The sequence below is a fragment of the Athene cunicularia genome (genome assembly GCF_003259725.1).
Source record: "Athene cunicularia isolate RWA chromosome 6 unlocalized genomic scaffold, athCun1 chr6_part1, whole genome shotgun sequence".
NCBI lineage: Eukaryota > Metazoa > Chordata > Aves > Strigiformes > Strigidae > Athene > Athene cunicularia.
Window position 1 is genome coordinate 19,138,987 of NW_020799105.1, and position 14,097 is coordinate 19,153,083.

Genomic DNA, 14,097 nt, shown 5'->3' on the forward strand with positions numbered 1-14,097 from the left:
AGCTTTTTTTTTTTTTTTTCATATTGCAAGACTATTATCACATCTCACATCGGTTTCCTCCTCTCTGGTTTTAAATTGGAAGTCCATCAGTTGTCCCTCGCAGATATTTTTCTAAGCCTTTGCTCACCCTCATTACTCTTCTCTGGAGAGTCTCAGTCACCCCCACCTTTCTTCCTGTGCTGCACCAAAACCAGACCCAGCACTCAGAAGCAGCTCTGACTCCTTACAAGAGCCAATGGAAGAGAGAGTCATTTCACATATCTCACAGGCAAAGGAAGTTTTCTGTCATATTGCTGCCAATCAGTTGTTTACCCACCTCACGTTTGTGCATGTAATCATTCCCACCTGAGTGTAAAACTTTGTGTTACCTTCTTTTTTCCACCTCCTATTTTTTTCCCCGAATATTTCTCCAAGTCTCACAAATGCGTTGTGAATTCCGATATCCTTCTCTTAACTTGCTCTTCAGCTGTTCACGCAAACAGTTTGATGTCATCCACAATTTTCTAAGCATGTTCATCCCCACAGAACCTCTGCTCTTATGGTGCACGCAATGAATGGTATTCACCTAATGATCAGTCATGCAGTACTTTATTTTCTTTTTCTGGCTCACTGTATAGCTGTATTACTGAGTCCTACTTAAACCTTGATTTGAAAACAGAATTATTAATTTATTTGAGGACTCTTCTGTACCGTTTACCTCTACAGTGTCTGAATGCTTCACAAAACCCACAAATAAATTGGCCTCCGTGTTTCCTTTTGTGAAATGCTCATCATCAAATGCAGAAGTGAGGCATGTGAAGATAAAGGTCAAAAGAATCCTTTAATTTTTGAAGCTCAACTTGAAATACTCATTTTCAAAGTAATCAGCTCTGTATAATACCTCCTGCCTAGAGCACAGCTAGAACTGACCACAGTTACAGCTGGGGGAATGATCATCAGACCTTTGTGTCAAGTGCCCGGAGTATAAATAACAGATAGTAAATACTTGTCAAATACACATTTCACCTAGTTGAAAGCATCATCTAAAAGCTTTGTGAAAAAGATTGGGCCAAAGAATCTAGCAAATGAGGGCATCATTAAATTACCTGAGTCATACTGTATAATAGAACACGGTCTTAGAGACCACTTACATTTGCCAAACATCCTTTTTGTTTCAAGGTAAACTCTGGAGGGGGCATATAAATATACATTTGTATTTATATAGAGAGGAGATACCTGCTGTCATGTCTGTGTAATGTTTAGTAGGGCTGGAAAATGATAACCATAAGCTATAGTACACAGCTGCCTAATTTTGTGTTGGTTTTTTAAATTATTTTAGGGATGGGTATGCTCGCCAGTGTATATACGGATGATGAAGAGAGAGGCAATGCAATGGGAATTGCACTAGGAGGTCTCGCCATGGGAGTATTAGGTCAGTGAGACGGAGGCTCTGCTGGCAAGAGAAACCACCCCGCAGCCTTCCCCAAAGCATGTACTTGTGTTGTGTGAAAGCAGCAGCAGACTCCAATCGAGTGCAATGTTATCATGCTGTCTCCAGATTAGATTCACAGTGCATGTTAAGAATAGTTTTTCCCAAAGAAGCACATTCTTATGCAGATATATGTGTCATACAGTAATCTCTGAGATGTTGTTTTGCCAATTATCAGGCCTAGCATGAAGGACACAGCCAACAGAAAGATGAACCAATAACCAAATTGTATTTGATACACAAGGGTCAGTCCATGGGTGAGCGCTGGGGGTACAAACCAGTCAGATTATACATAATCGACATCAATCCCACTGACCCCAACAACCACACCACACGACCAGCAATGGGTGGGATAAATGGTGACATGCATCTCCCATAGAAGGGACGGGAGACAACCGAGTCAACAAGCCAAACACATCAGACCAAGGAAGCCACACACTGAATCTCTGCACAGCCCACGTTTACAAAAGCCAGAGCTGAGTGGAGCCCAGTCCCAGGGAGGCGGGAGGTCCTTCCCCAACAGGGAACTCTGCCCAGGGCACCCCCCTCACAGACAGACACTGCCCCTCCTGCAATGGTCCCAGCTGTTACCCCGCAGTGGGACCCCTGACCTTGGGTTACTCACTGCGGGACCCCTGGGGCTCCTTTACCCAACGGCTCTGTCTGCAAGGCCCCACCCTGGAGGGAAGCCTAAAGGGGAACTCACCCCCCTTTGGGAAGGGCTGTGGGAACCACCCAGATGTCAACCTTAATCTGGGGCTCGGGGTTGAAACCTCAGTATTTCAGATCTTTGGGTTTTGTTTACATAGAAGAGTATTTTGGGGAGTAAAGAGTATGGTCATTGTGAAGATTAATGAGGTTTGTGGTTAGTGATTTTTTTAAGTTAAGCTTTTTGGTCACTGAGTGCCAATAGCAGGATGCCCAAATTCTTGCAGAGGATGTTTGTTTAGAGTCAGTGTGACTTCTCAGCTGTGTCCTTTCTTTCTCCCTGGCAGTGGGCCCACCTTTTGGGAGCGTCATGTATGAGTTTGTGGGGAAGAGTTCTCCTTTCCTGGTGCTGGCAGCACTAGCCCTGTTAGATGGAGGTCAGTAAATATGAAGAGTCGGTATCACCAAGTAGCACATCCCTTTCGTATTAGTACCATCTAATCCCCTTCTCGAAGAAATGTTACAGTATTGATTTCTTTTCACAGCTGTTCAATTATTTGTTCTGCAGCCATCCAGAGCACAAGCAGAAGTAAGTATTAAGGTAAAACACTCTAGGCAATGGATGACACTTTGCCTTTCCTAATCCCAAACTTTTGTTTCATAGAGTCAGAAGGGGACACCATTACTGACACTTTTGAAGGACCCGTATATCATTATTGCAGCAGGTACCAAAACCTTTTTTTTTTTTTTTTTTTTTTTTTTTTTTTTTTTTTCTTCTCTAAACCAACCGTTTATATTGGTGTTATACCTGGCATCCTGGAATGCCTCGGGCTGGGCTGGTTTGACAGTACTGTCATTTGCTGGTTTCATTTACATAAAGCTCAAAGAACCTGTTGGTAATACAGGATGAATATACCAGTAGAAACATAGTAGGCAGAAAGTGTGAAATGTAGGTGTCTTTTCAGGTGAGAGGACACCAATGACTTGCAGTTGCTTGCTAAGGCAATGAGATGTGGTGATGAAACTCTTAATGAGGCAAGTGAATAGGGCCAAGGCTTTTGGAGGGAGGGTTTGGCAGCACATTGCAGACACGCGTAGGGAATAACACTGAACTTTGTTTCCGTTTGAAGAGGGAGTGAATTTGGTCTCTAGAGCATGGATTATATTTCAGAAAAGGTCTGGGCTGAATGGTGAATGGCGTTTGGTATTACATGTATTGTTTGTCTAATGAGTCTTTCTGTCTCAAGGGAAGTTTGACTTTTTGTGTTGCATTTTCTTGAATTTTTATTCTGAAGTCTGTAATTAAGCCTGGCCCTTTCAAATGCTCATAAAATATCTGAAAAAAAGGTAATAATTTTTACAGTTTTGTTCCTTAATCCTAACCTGATTGTCCAAGAAAGTGATTCTTCCAGGCATTTTTTTGGTTCACTGTTTCTTGGTGGTCTTAGGGAATGACCATTACCCTAATTCTTTGACTAGACTCTTGATCAAGCTGTGACTAAAGCTATACAGATACTTTTGCTTGAGAAAGTCTTGGAGCATTAAAAGACCTTTTCATAGAATAAAAGTATTTGAGGGAAAAGAGTAGCAAAACCACTACCTGTCATAGGAGATCAGACCTATCATTCATCTAATTCAGTACCTTGTCTCTTAGAGTGCTTAAAGCAGGTGCTGCAAGGCAAGGTTCATCTAGCATATACGGTAGATTTCTGGAGAATAATGTAATCCCTGCCAAGGCCTAACCTGTGACAGAACTTGGTTTAAACCACAAAATACAACCAGAGGACTGATCTCAAGGAGTACTTTGCTTGACTAAGACTTAGCTGCTGATGCTAAACTAGCCTTAGTCAAGGAAGACAAAAGGTACCCAAGACCATGGATCCCACTGTTTTGACTATGTCCCATGCCTGCTAAGAGCAGAGGTGGACTTTGTTCCCATTTTCTAACACATCTGCATGGCATTCAATTTCTGCAGCTATTCTCTTCTCTGAAGCTGTTTCAGCTGATGTTTTTGCGCTCTGTAAATCAGGGCTGCACAAACAGTCTCAGGGCAGCAAAGTAGTGAGATTTGGGACTGGATAGCCTGGAATCAGGACACTGTGTGTCAGAGAGACATTACTTTTGCTGCCTTGGCTCTCTTTGCCTCTTGCTTCCCTGCATGTGCTTGCAGGCACTGCCAGTGCCTCCTGTTTCCCCTTCCCATCTTTGATCCGCAGCGCCTGGGCATGACTGGAGGGAGGGAAAGGGAGGTTGTACAGAGGGGTAGAAATGTAAAGACCTTTTCTGTTCTGATCCCTCCTGCTCTTGCTAACTGCTCTGGGTGACCAGTCCTGCTCCCACCAAGCATCAGTGCCCAGGATCTGAGAAAGTCCCTGCTGTGGGTTACCGGCGGGGTGAGGTACAGCACCCGGGGTCTCTGCCTCCCAGGACAGAGAATGCCTAGCACTTTGGCAGTAGGAGTGATCTAACCCCTGCCTCTTCTCCCCATGCTTTATTTCCCTTGCAGACCAAATTTGTTTTTTTCAGAGCTGAATGACAAACGTCAACTAGAAATTAAGCATTTTTTCATTGCTGACCAGTGCACATCAGTCCAAATGCAGATTTCTTGATGCCTCAGGAATGTTAAAATGTTTAAATGTTAATTGCTTCAGCTGTGAAATTGTTGTTTTTTACCGTGGAAAAGGGTCTGAAAGTTTCATTTGCTCTCCCTTACTACAAGGAGTTTGGTGTTTTCCTTGCTTTGTTTTCTAAGATGGGAACTTGTGATTCTGATACTAACAAGGCAGGGTGGGTAAGCAGTTGGTTGGAACAGCAGAGCTGGCTCCATGCACTGACACCTTGGGGCAGTCAGTCAAGGCATCATGCCTTATTTCTCCTTATCTAAGCCAGGATGTCTTCTGCTTCACAAGGATGCTGTGAATATAAATGTCCCACACTGTGTACTATGTTCAGATACGATGATTAGAGAGGGGAAGGTTAAAAAGTCCCACTGGCTTTGCACTGCTCAGGGAGATCAGAGGTTTTGAATGGCTTTTAGGGCAGCTAACTACCTCATTAAAAAACTGACTGCATCTCCAGTGGGCTGCCTTGTTAACCGCAAGTGAAAACCAAGGACATCTTAGGTGTGCTGCAAATGGACTAGCAGTTTAAGTGGTTCTTGCACTCTTGATTTAAGTACCCTAATTTCATGTATAAATTCAGATTCAATCTCCTGAGTGTGCGTCATACACTTGAGTCATAATTGTTTGCATTCACAGAGTACAAGCACCTTCTGACCAATTTGGCTCATCTATAGCACAATATTACTCTTTTAACGCAAGATGTCTTGAACTCGGACACGGTGCTCCTCTCTTTCCTTTCTGAAAGTGTGACATTTTCCCTTGATAACCCATGTTGTCCGTGAGTTAATAACGGTGACTATCACAACAGGCAGGAGGCCAGTGCTCTTAGTCGCTCACTGTATAGTGCAGTCCCTATGGCCAGTCTTGCTGCCTGGTCACCTTTAGTGCTAGTAATGGCTTTTGCAGGGTGCTCCGTGGGGAGCAGTCATGGTGGGGAGGTCACAAAGATGTGGGCATCAGAGGGATGGAACCAGATGATATGGCAAGCTCACATGACAACCTCTGCAGGAGGAAGGAGCCAGTCTGTTATTGCTCTCATTTCTGATGTGGATTGTGTCAGAGGTGATGCTTCAAAGACAGTGCCATCGGTACTCACTGACCCAGGCAAAAGAAACATTACTGACGTTTTTTGTCACTGCTCATAGGAGCTCAGTGAATGAAGTCAGTGGCATTTTCTGAGCCAGACCTCACTGACAGGGATTAAAGAAACCTTAGGTACTACCGGGTGACAAAGTTGCATTGACAGACGAGTTAGTTTAAAATATCAGATCCAAAAACCAGAGTTAAAACAGAGGTTATCATGAGCACACAGGTTCCTGAGAAGGTGTGTGACAGCTTTTCACTGGGTACCTGCTTTTGCACAGAAAAATACCAGTGATGTCTAGGGCACTCTGCCAAAGGCTGAGTGGGTTTTCAGCTGCAGAGATAGGATCCAGCTGGAAGGTTGCAATTTCACACCTTCTGGCCAACACAGGATCTTTAATCTAATTTTAAAAAGAAACAATGTGGGATTTATGCCTTTGAGATACAGCCCTCTAAAGAGAGGTCAGCTTCATGCAAGACAGAGGAATAAAATATTTTATCTTCTCTTGGGAAAGCTTCGCTAAGGTAGCATAGTCTTTATAGGACTTTGCCCTGAGTTTGCAGAGTACCAGCTCAGGCTCTCACTTTTCTTTTGGGGCACATCCTCGAGATCTGAAGTGCCTTTATCACCATGTACCTGATTAGTAAGCTCTGGTGATGCTCCCCGACCTAATGAGAAATAGAGGCAACAAACGTGTGTGTGCACACCTGTTTCTCATTTCTTTGTAAAGTTCACGAGTTGAGCAAGACCTTTGCTATTTAAGCCGTCTCTGTTAGAACAGCCCTGCACTTTTTGTGGCCTGAAATGTCTTTCCAGCATCAAGGAATCTGCTTGAGCGTGGCTGATTTTGGCTCGGAAGAGGGCAGCCCTGAGGTGTTTTTACTGGGGCTTCTCACAGACACTGTGCTAGTGGGAGCTTGTAGCAGAGTGGAAAGGTTAGCTCTCCATCTAACCTTTTGTCTGTAAGGTAAAGCGGTGCTGAAGTGTTGCTCCTTGCCCCAGGAAGGGAGTGAGCCAGCTAGCCTGGAAGTTCATTTTACCAATTGTGGATACACAGTCTAATATATTTTGACAAGTTTGAGCAAAGAATGACATCAGTGCTCATTTTGTTTTGAACTGTATGATGAGGAGCTTGTTCCAGGAGAAATAACATTTCTCTGACCTCAGACAAATTAAGCTTGGTTTTGTTTTGTTTTGTTTTTTAAAAAAACTAAAACTTGGATGGTAAATGACTATAAGGGCCTAGAATATTTTCCTAAATTTCAGAGATTACAAATATTAGGAAGAAAAGTGGGAATATGAGTTTGAGGTTGACACTTCTAGTGACTTCCAAACTCCCTTTGAAAGACATTTTGCAAGGGATTAGCAGAGGGGACTTGTCCTGTTGCCCTGCATTAGGCTTTGACTGCCTCGAGTTCTCTTCAGTAAGTGGGAAAGGCATCTTGAATCCAGAGAAATACAATAGCGTTTAGTAATCCCCACACTAAAGCTGAAGTGCACTGCTGGGGATAGATGAACTTGACACAAAGCCACTGGAGTCTTGATCTGCAGGTGGTGGCACAGGGCAGGGCTGAGCCAGCAGGCAAGACTGAATCAGCACTTCTACCGCTCGTTATCCTTTTCCCCTGGGAGACTAAAGGCCCAGAAATTCAAAAGAGATTTGGAAGCATTTGAAATTCATAGGGCTGGGCAGGCTCAGCCAGATCCATGCTTTGCTGCATGGACTTGCTGGCTGCTAGCTGTAGGATCTCTACACAGAATTCCCTTTTGTGGAGGATAGACATCTCTGTGATTGTCTCATGGTATTTTTAGGATCAAGACCTCCACATCTCATTGTAGTCATTCTCAGATGATGGAGGCATCGGGTCAGAGCCTGTGCCTCTTATACAACACGGCTCCATCTTTGCCCCAGGAGACTAGATAAAGACCAAAAGATTGTAGCTTCAGCTAATCATTTGTACAACAGTCAGACCTCATGAACTTTCCAAATGTCATCAAGCTCACTGCAGACTTCCACATTATGAAAATAGCTTAACCTTTATTGCAGAATTTCTAGGAGAATAGAAATATACAGAAAGTTATTCTTCAGTGATTTTTACATTCTGTTCCATTTAACATAGATCAACATCTGATGCATGACAAATAGGACTGTAAAAAAGCGATCTTTTTTGTAAAAACATCCATTCTTTGCATGGCTTTTTGTTCATAGGCAAAAGAAGTAATTGTTCCCTTTTTTCCCTTCCTCTTCTTTCTTTCAGGATCAATCTGCTTTGCAAACATGGCGATTGCTATGCTTGAACCAGCATTACCCATCTGGATGATGGAGACCATGTGTTCAAAAAAATGGCAACTTGGTAAAGTACAGTATATTATTTGCATATTTTTTTATATTTTGTCTAATGATTGTCTCAGTTCTGGTCCTGTTAATGATGGTTTGCTTACATGCTTCTGGGTGGGAAGTTTTTTTTGACTGTCTTTCAATGGTCAGTGTAACACCTGCACAATTGCAAACATCAGTTTGTAAGAAAAACAGATAGCGGATTGATGTTGTTGTAATAGAGGCTTCAATAAGGGGCAACACTCACATTGCAAGGAGAAATAGATGGAGGCAGCCATGGCACTGTGCTTGTCCCAGCTCCTTTGGGAGCCCCAGCAGTGCATCTGGCAGTGAGTGTTGGCTGAGGTAGCTGCAAGATGCCCACTGATCCTCAGAGCCAGCCCAGCAGAGCAAAACAATTTGTTTTGGGTTTTTCCCAGAGGGAATCCATCCTCAGTTCCTAGTTTGAATTGCCAGGAGCAGGCAGCCACCCTACAGCAGGTGCACTGTGTCTGGTGCAGAGCATGCTCATGCCAACACATACTCCTTCCAGGGCAGCTCCTTGTAACATAGGGAACAAGGATGGACCTTACTTAAAATGTGGCCACTGAGGACATGAGGAGCACTTTCCCTTGAATTTTATAGATTTGACACCCTTTCAATGGCTACTTAGTCATCTCATTCAACAGAATCTGGGAGAACCCCATCCTGGACCGCCTTATAACCTGTAACAGGGACAGGGTCTCAGGAAACCAGTGTCCACAGGCAAACTGGGAATTTGTCCCATGTATAAAGTTAGACTAGAGTAAAACTGGGACAGCTGCTTTCTCTTGAGGTGAAGAGAAGGGGAAAAAAACCCCAAACAACACAACAGAAAATGGACAAATTTCTAGTGAGTCTCAAACTGCATGTGGGAGGTTGATAGGAATCATCTTGGATAGGGGTTGCCTGGCCTTTGTGTGCCATAACACATAGTGCTGATCCTCTGTATCGACCTGACTGATGCTTACCTTTTTAAAAGTTTGTAGGAAAGCCTTATCATCGTAAACACAACATATATCTGTTTGATAAAGTTAATGTGTTCTGTGCTGTGACATTTCATGAGGGTATTTTTTAATATCAATATATGGCATTTGAAAGAAAAAGAAAAATCCTTCATAAATATTATGTTCAGTTAGCATCTAATATGCCTACTCTTATGTTAATGTAGGTGTCCCTACACCGTATAAAAAGCACAAACCTTAGCTCTAATTAATGCAGCTCGGATCTAGGGTGGCCATAGGGAGCAGTCCTTAATGTGCTGCAGTACTGTTGAACATGGTTATGATTACTAGCCTGTAATATAGCAACACTAACACAGAAACGTAGATATTTTAAACCTCATGAATTAAATCAAAGATTGCTTATCTACCTCCCTCACTAGAGTTTCATATTACTGGTGCAACGGAAATGAGATTTACAGATCTCTTAGTTGAATAGAGGTTCCTAGAAGGAAAATATCCATTTTAAATTGAGACTAATTTTACCCCTTAATGATATAAGTAATTGACTCCATTACACTTTGTCTGATTTGACAGCATTAATTAAAGTTTTTAAGCCTCTTAAATTATATCTTGAACTGCAGGGTTTTAAGCAAATGATTATCTTATGCAATTTGGAGATCCAGCTGTTTGAAGCATGATCTGAAGAAGGTATAAAGAACTTTGATTTGATCAATTAATGTAACTGTGCATAAAGCTTATTTAGAAAATGTGGTTCTGCTTCAGTATACCACAGCTTACACACCAGCCTGCAAGTCTTACTTAGTAAGCCTTTGCAGTAATTTTTTTTAACAGTTGTCAAGGTCTGCTGTATGTGACCATTTGGTATAAAAAGATAATTCCAAGCAGTACAAAAGTAGTTGTGGTTACACAGGTGAAAATATTTCCCCAGTATCACCATTGTAACTCACAAGGATTTTAATCACAGGATATTGCTCTGCTAAAAATTACTTCTCTTTTTTTTTTTTCTTATGAATATCAGAGAGATGGGAAGGAAGATGGATAGGCAGGAAATGAGAAAATTTATGTTGCCTTGGTGAAAGATGAGGAGCATATACACTTAAAGGAAATGGTTTGATTGTGTACCGTAATGTCACAGCTACTTTCTAAACCTGAATCACCTGATTTAACAGTGACCAAATGGACAGCTTTCCATGGCATGTGCTGATTTGTCAGACTCTTCCAGTTTTGTCAGGTTTCCCAGTTTTGTTTTTCTTGACACAAAAGCAACAACAGAAAAATAATGTGTGTTATTTCTTCCAAGACACATGAACCATTCAACACCATTACTCAAGGATCCAACATTCGGTACAGCCACCCCATTCCTCTGCCTCTCTGATATTTTTCGTACAATTTCTTCTCCTCAGGGGCAGTCCCTGCTCTCTCGCACGCCTGCATCATCTTCCCTGGTGCTCTGCAGGCAGCCGAGGCAATGCCACGCCGTGCTCTCCATCACCGTTTCTTCCTTTGATATTTCCCCTCTGACTGGGTCCCTACATCTAGGGAGAGGATGAATCCTCAAGTATAGACTGTAATTGGCTTTTAAACCAGAGAGATTTCTGGCCACCATGCAGCCAGCATCACCTCCAGATACAGCTGCTGCTGGGGAAACCTCAAAACTAGAAAAAATTGCTGGTCCCAACAGTATGTTTTTCCAAGTGGATGTGGGAGAGATGGGAGAGTCTGCATACCCTCCCATCAGAGTCAGAGGGAATTTACTCGGGTGCCCTCATCTGCAATTCGTTACAGACCATTAGCTTTTTAAATGTAAACCAATAACTGATCTTTTTTTAATTAACTTTTATTGTAAGTATATTGGCTAAATCATTTCAAAACCGTGTTTTCAAGGTTTTTTTCACCTTTACATTGTTGATACAGGCTTGACTTCAGTTACTTGCCCAAGGACCGTATTGCAGCATTACACACTCACCCCAACACGAGGCCTCACAGCATTCACAGGCTTGGAGGGGGAACATGACTTGCAAAGCCACAGCAGCAGTCCTGCTGCCCGCTCCTCCAGGGAGGGATTCGCCCACCCCTGACCATCTTGGCCTTCCTGCATGTGCTCAGCATATGCTCCATGAGCCACACAACCGCAAAAGGGTTGCTTTCCTTGACCTATCCCAGTGCTCATTGTAGTTAGATATAGACTTTTTGCTCTTTGTTGTTCCCCTCTCCCATATACCAGTTCTTGTAGCTGTTGCAGAAAACCTCTTTTCAAAGGCATCACATCACTCCCACATTTCATAGATGATGTCCTTAGATTTCACGAGAAGGCTGCAACAAACCGGATATTTGATTTTTTGGGGGCTATGCACAAAGACTCTATTAGATGCGTTCAAATCAAAATTGCAGTGTCTGGAATTTATTAGTTTCTTCTAACACTTCACTAAAATCATTGCTGATAAAACATCTCATTCGTGTTTTTCAGGCGTTGCTTTTCTTCCAGCTAGTATCTCTTATCTCATTGGGACTAATCTTTTTGGGATACTTGCACACAAAATGGGAAGGTATGCTTAATTTAAAAATAATAATAATAATAATAATAATAATCTTCTCGCCTGTTCATGTACCATTTCCAGTGTTTCGCAGGGCAGTTTATTGATAGTGGAAATTATTAAAGTTTGTTCTATAGTAGCAAAATATCTTTTTTGAACACGTTGCTACTTTGGTTGTGTAACTTGGCTCTTCAGACATGACTTTGAAACATTCAAGATCAGCCCTAACATCTCCGTATCACAGATCTCTGAGTGATGTTTCTTCTTTGATAGGTGGCTTTGTGCTTTACTCGGCATGCTAATCGTGGGAATAAGTATTTTATGTGTAAGTAGAAGATCATGTATCTTTCAAACCATCTAAATGTTCGTGAGTTCATCTTCAAATATGTGCTTTCCCCATGAGATTTTGCTGAAGTTTCTGCTTTATGATACATTATTAAACAATGTGTAGTTAATAGGTTCCAGATCAGAGTTTTGAGTGCTTTCAAATTTCAATGCTTCAGTTATTTTGAAGGAGGGCTGGCTGTGAAAGGAAGAGCATGATCCTTTGTTTTGTTTTTGAGCTGTCCTTAGCCGTTTATTCTTGCTCCTAATAGTGTGTCAGTGGTTTAATGGCTCACTTGTCTGAAACAGTAGCCCAAAACAAGGATCAAACTCTAACTCTTGCATCTGTACAAAGTGTGCCATAACTACTTGGAGAATTTATCTTGGAAAAAAAGGAAACTAATCTCCCTAGTATGTGCAGTGTGACATAATTAACTGCCTGACATTTCCTTTATAGGTACCATTTGCAAAAAACATTTATGGGCTCATAGCACCAAATTTTGGAGTTGGATTTGCCATTGGTAAGAAAAATTACAATGATTTCTTAGTCTGTTGGTGATGTAAAAATGATTTTATATGAAGTTACATGGAAAATTAGTTTTGTTGCCATTCTGATCTGACAGTAGGGAAGCCTGAGCTGTGGCCTGGACTCGTAGGTAGCAAAAAGGATTAAAGGATGGTGCTCAGACAGTTTGAACCAGGCTGCTGTTAGACAAGCTGGATGCTGAAGCCTGTCCAGAACTGCTCTGTCCACCTAAACAGATCTTTTAAACCATCCATGAATGTATACATTGTTTTCAGAAATAGAGCCATGCACAGCTCAAACTCCACAGTTTTCCCTGTCGTGGAAAAGAATTTATATAGACATTTTCATAGAAAAAAGAAAAAAAAACAGGCTTACGTTTTTTTTTTTCATTAAATAGGAATTCTGAAGCCCATAGGCATGTATTCTTCTTTAAGTATTATGTATAAAATTTGCTTATGCTGGACCACACAGTCAGGCTGGAGTGGGGACTAGGGCTTGGGCTTTAGTGCTTGGCTGGTCAGCAAATGTTGTGGGTCATCTTCACATGAGGGATATGTATTAGGAAAGAAGCTACAGGCACCACTACAAATCCCAGTATCTCAGCAGCTGTGTCAGCTGTCTTGTGCTGTTTCTGACCGGCAATGAAAGTGTGGCTCGAAAGACATGGTAAATCCAGCACCATCATTTTGGTTCACTGGAGGCTAATGCAGTCTTCTAGGCCTATGGTAAGTGTAATATTGTACAAAATAGCTTTCCCCTAAATGAAAGCTACTTGGCTGGTAATGTGAGATGGGAGCCTTTGCATGGACAGTGGCTGGGGAGTGGTTGATGCGCTCTAAGCTCACATCTCCCTTGTCCTCTGGCAAGTGTCATATGTACACAGCTATATATGTCTGTATGTGATCTCAGACACAGTAAAGACCATAAAAAGCACAGATAATTGTCAATTTTTACACAAATCTTTTGCTTACTTAAGAATAAGCATCCTTTTAGTTGCTTTTGCATCCTTTTTAGCACATAGTTGGCCAAGACATTAAAAGAAAAAAAAAAAAAAAAAAAGGCAGTAGTTTTCCTGAAATGTGTTTCCCTCCCTCACTACCAGGAATGGTGGACTCCTCCATGATGCCAATTATGGGCTACCTCGTAGATCTGCGTCATGTATCAGTCTATGGCAGCGTGTACGCAATAGCTGATGTTGCCTTTTGCATGGGCTTCGCTATAGGTAAGTCCAGCCTTGTCCTGCCTGTAACGCACAGTGAAGAAAAGAGAATATGCTCGATGCCAGGTGTGAATCCCAGTGGCGTTCGCAGGCTTTATGAGCAGTTCTTTTTTATTTTCTCCAAGAAATCAAAGCAGAGGGATTTGTGTTTAGGCATCTGTTCCCCTCCTCTGCAGCTTCATTAGCTGTAAGAGGTTTGAAGGTGTCAGGGACTGAGCACTAATAGGGTATCCCGAGGAAAGAGGCCTTGGAACATTTAAAACTAACACCACAGCTGCTGTGCTCCTAATAGTCTGCGAGGGGAGTGACTCCTCACTAACACCCTGCCGCCTTGAGAGCATGATACAGATGC

The 14,097-nt window shown here is 42.2% G+C and overlaps 1 protein-coding gene across 2 annotated transcripts in view; it reads left to right on the forward strand.

Annotated features, from left to right (window-relative positions):
• The window catches only part of SLC18A2 (solute carrier family 18 member A2), a 32,417-nt gene that overhangs the window by 13,816 nt on the left and 4,504 nt on the right, over positions 1-14,097 (forward strand). For both annotated transcript variants that reach the window (XM_026851705.1, XM_026851704.1), the window contains 9 exons: positions 1,319-1,411; positions 2,464-2,553; positions 2,662-2,705; positions 2,781-2,841; positions 8,080-8,175; positions 11,610-11,688; positions 11,950-12,001; positions 12,458-12,521; positions 13,629-13,748. In XM_026851705.1, coding sequence (XP_026707506.1) covers positions 1,319-1,411; positions 2,464-2,553; positions 2,662-2,705; positions 2,781-2,841; positions 8,080-8,175; positions 11,610-11,688; positions 11,950-12,001; positions 12,458-12,521; positions 13,629-13,748 — 699 coding nt within the window. The remainder of the gene's footprint in view (positions 1-1,318; positions 1,412-2,463; positions 2,554-2,661; positions 2,706-2,780; positions 2,842-8,079; positions 8,176-11,609; positions 11,689-11,949; positions 12,002-12,457; positions 12,522-13,628; positions 13,749-14,097) is intronic.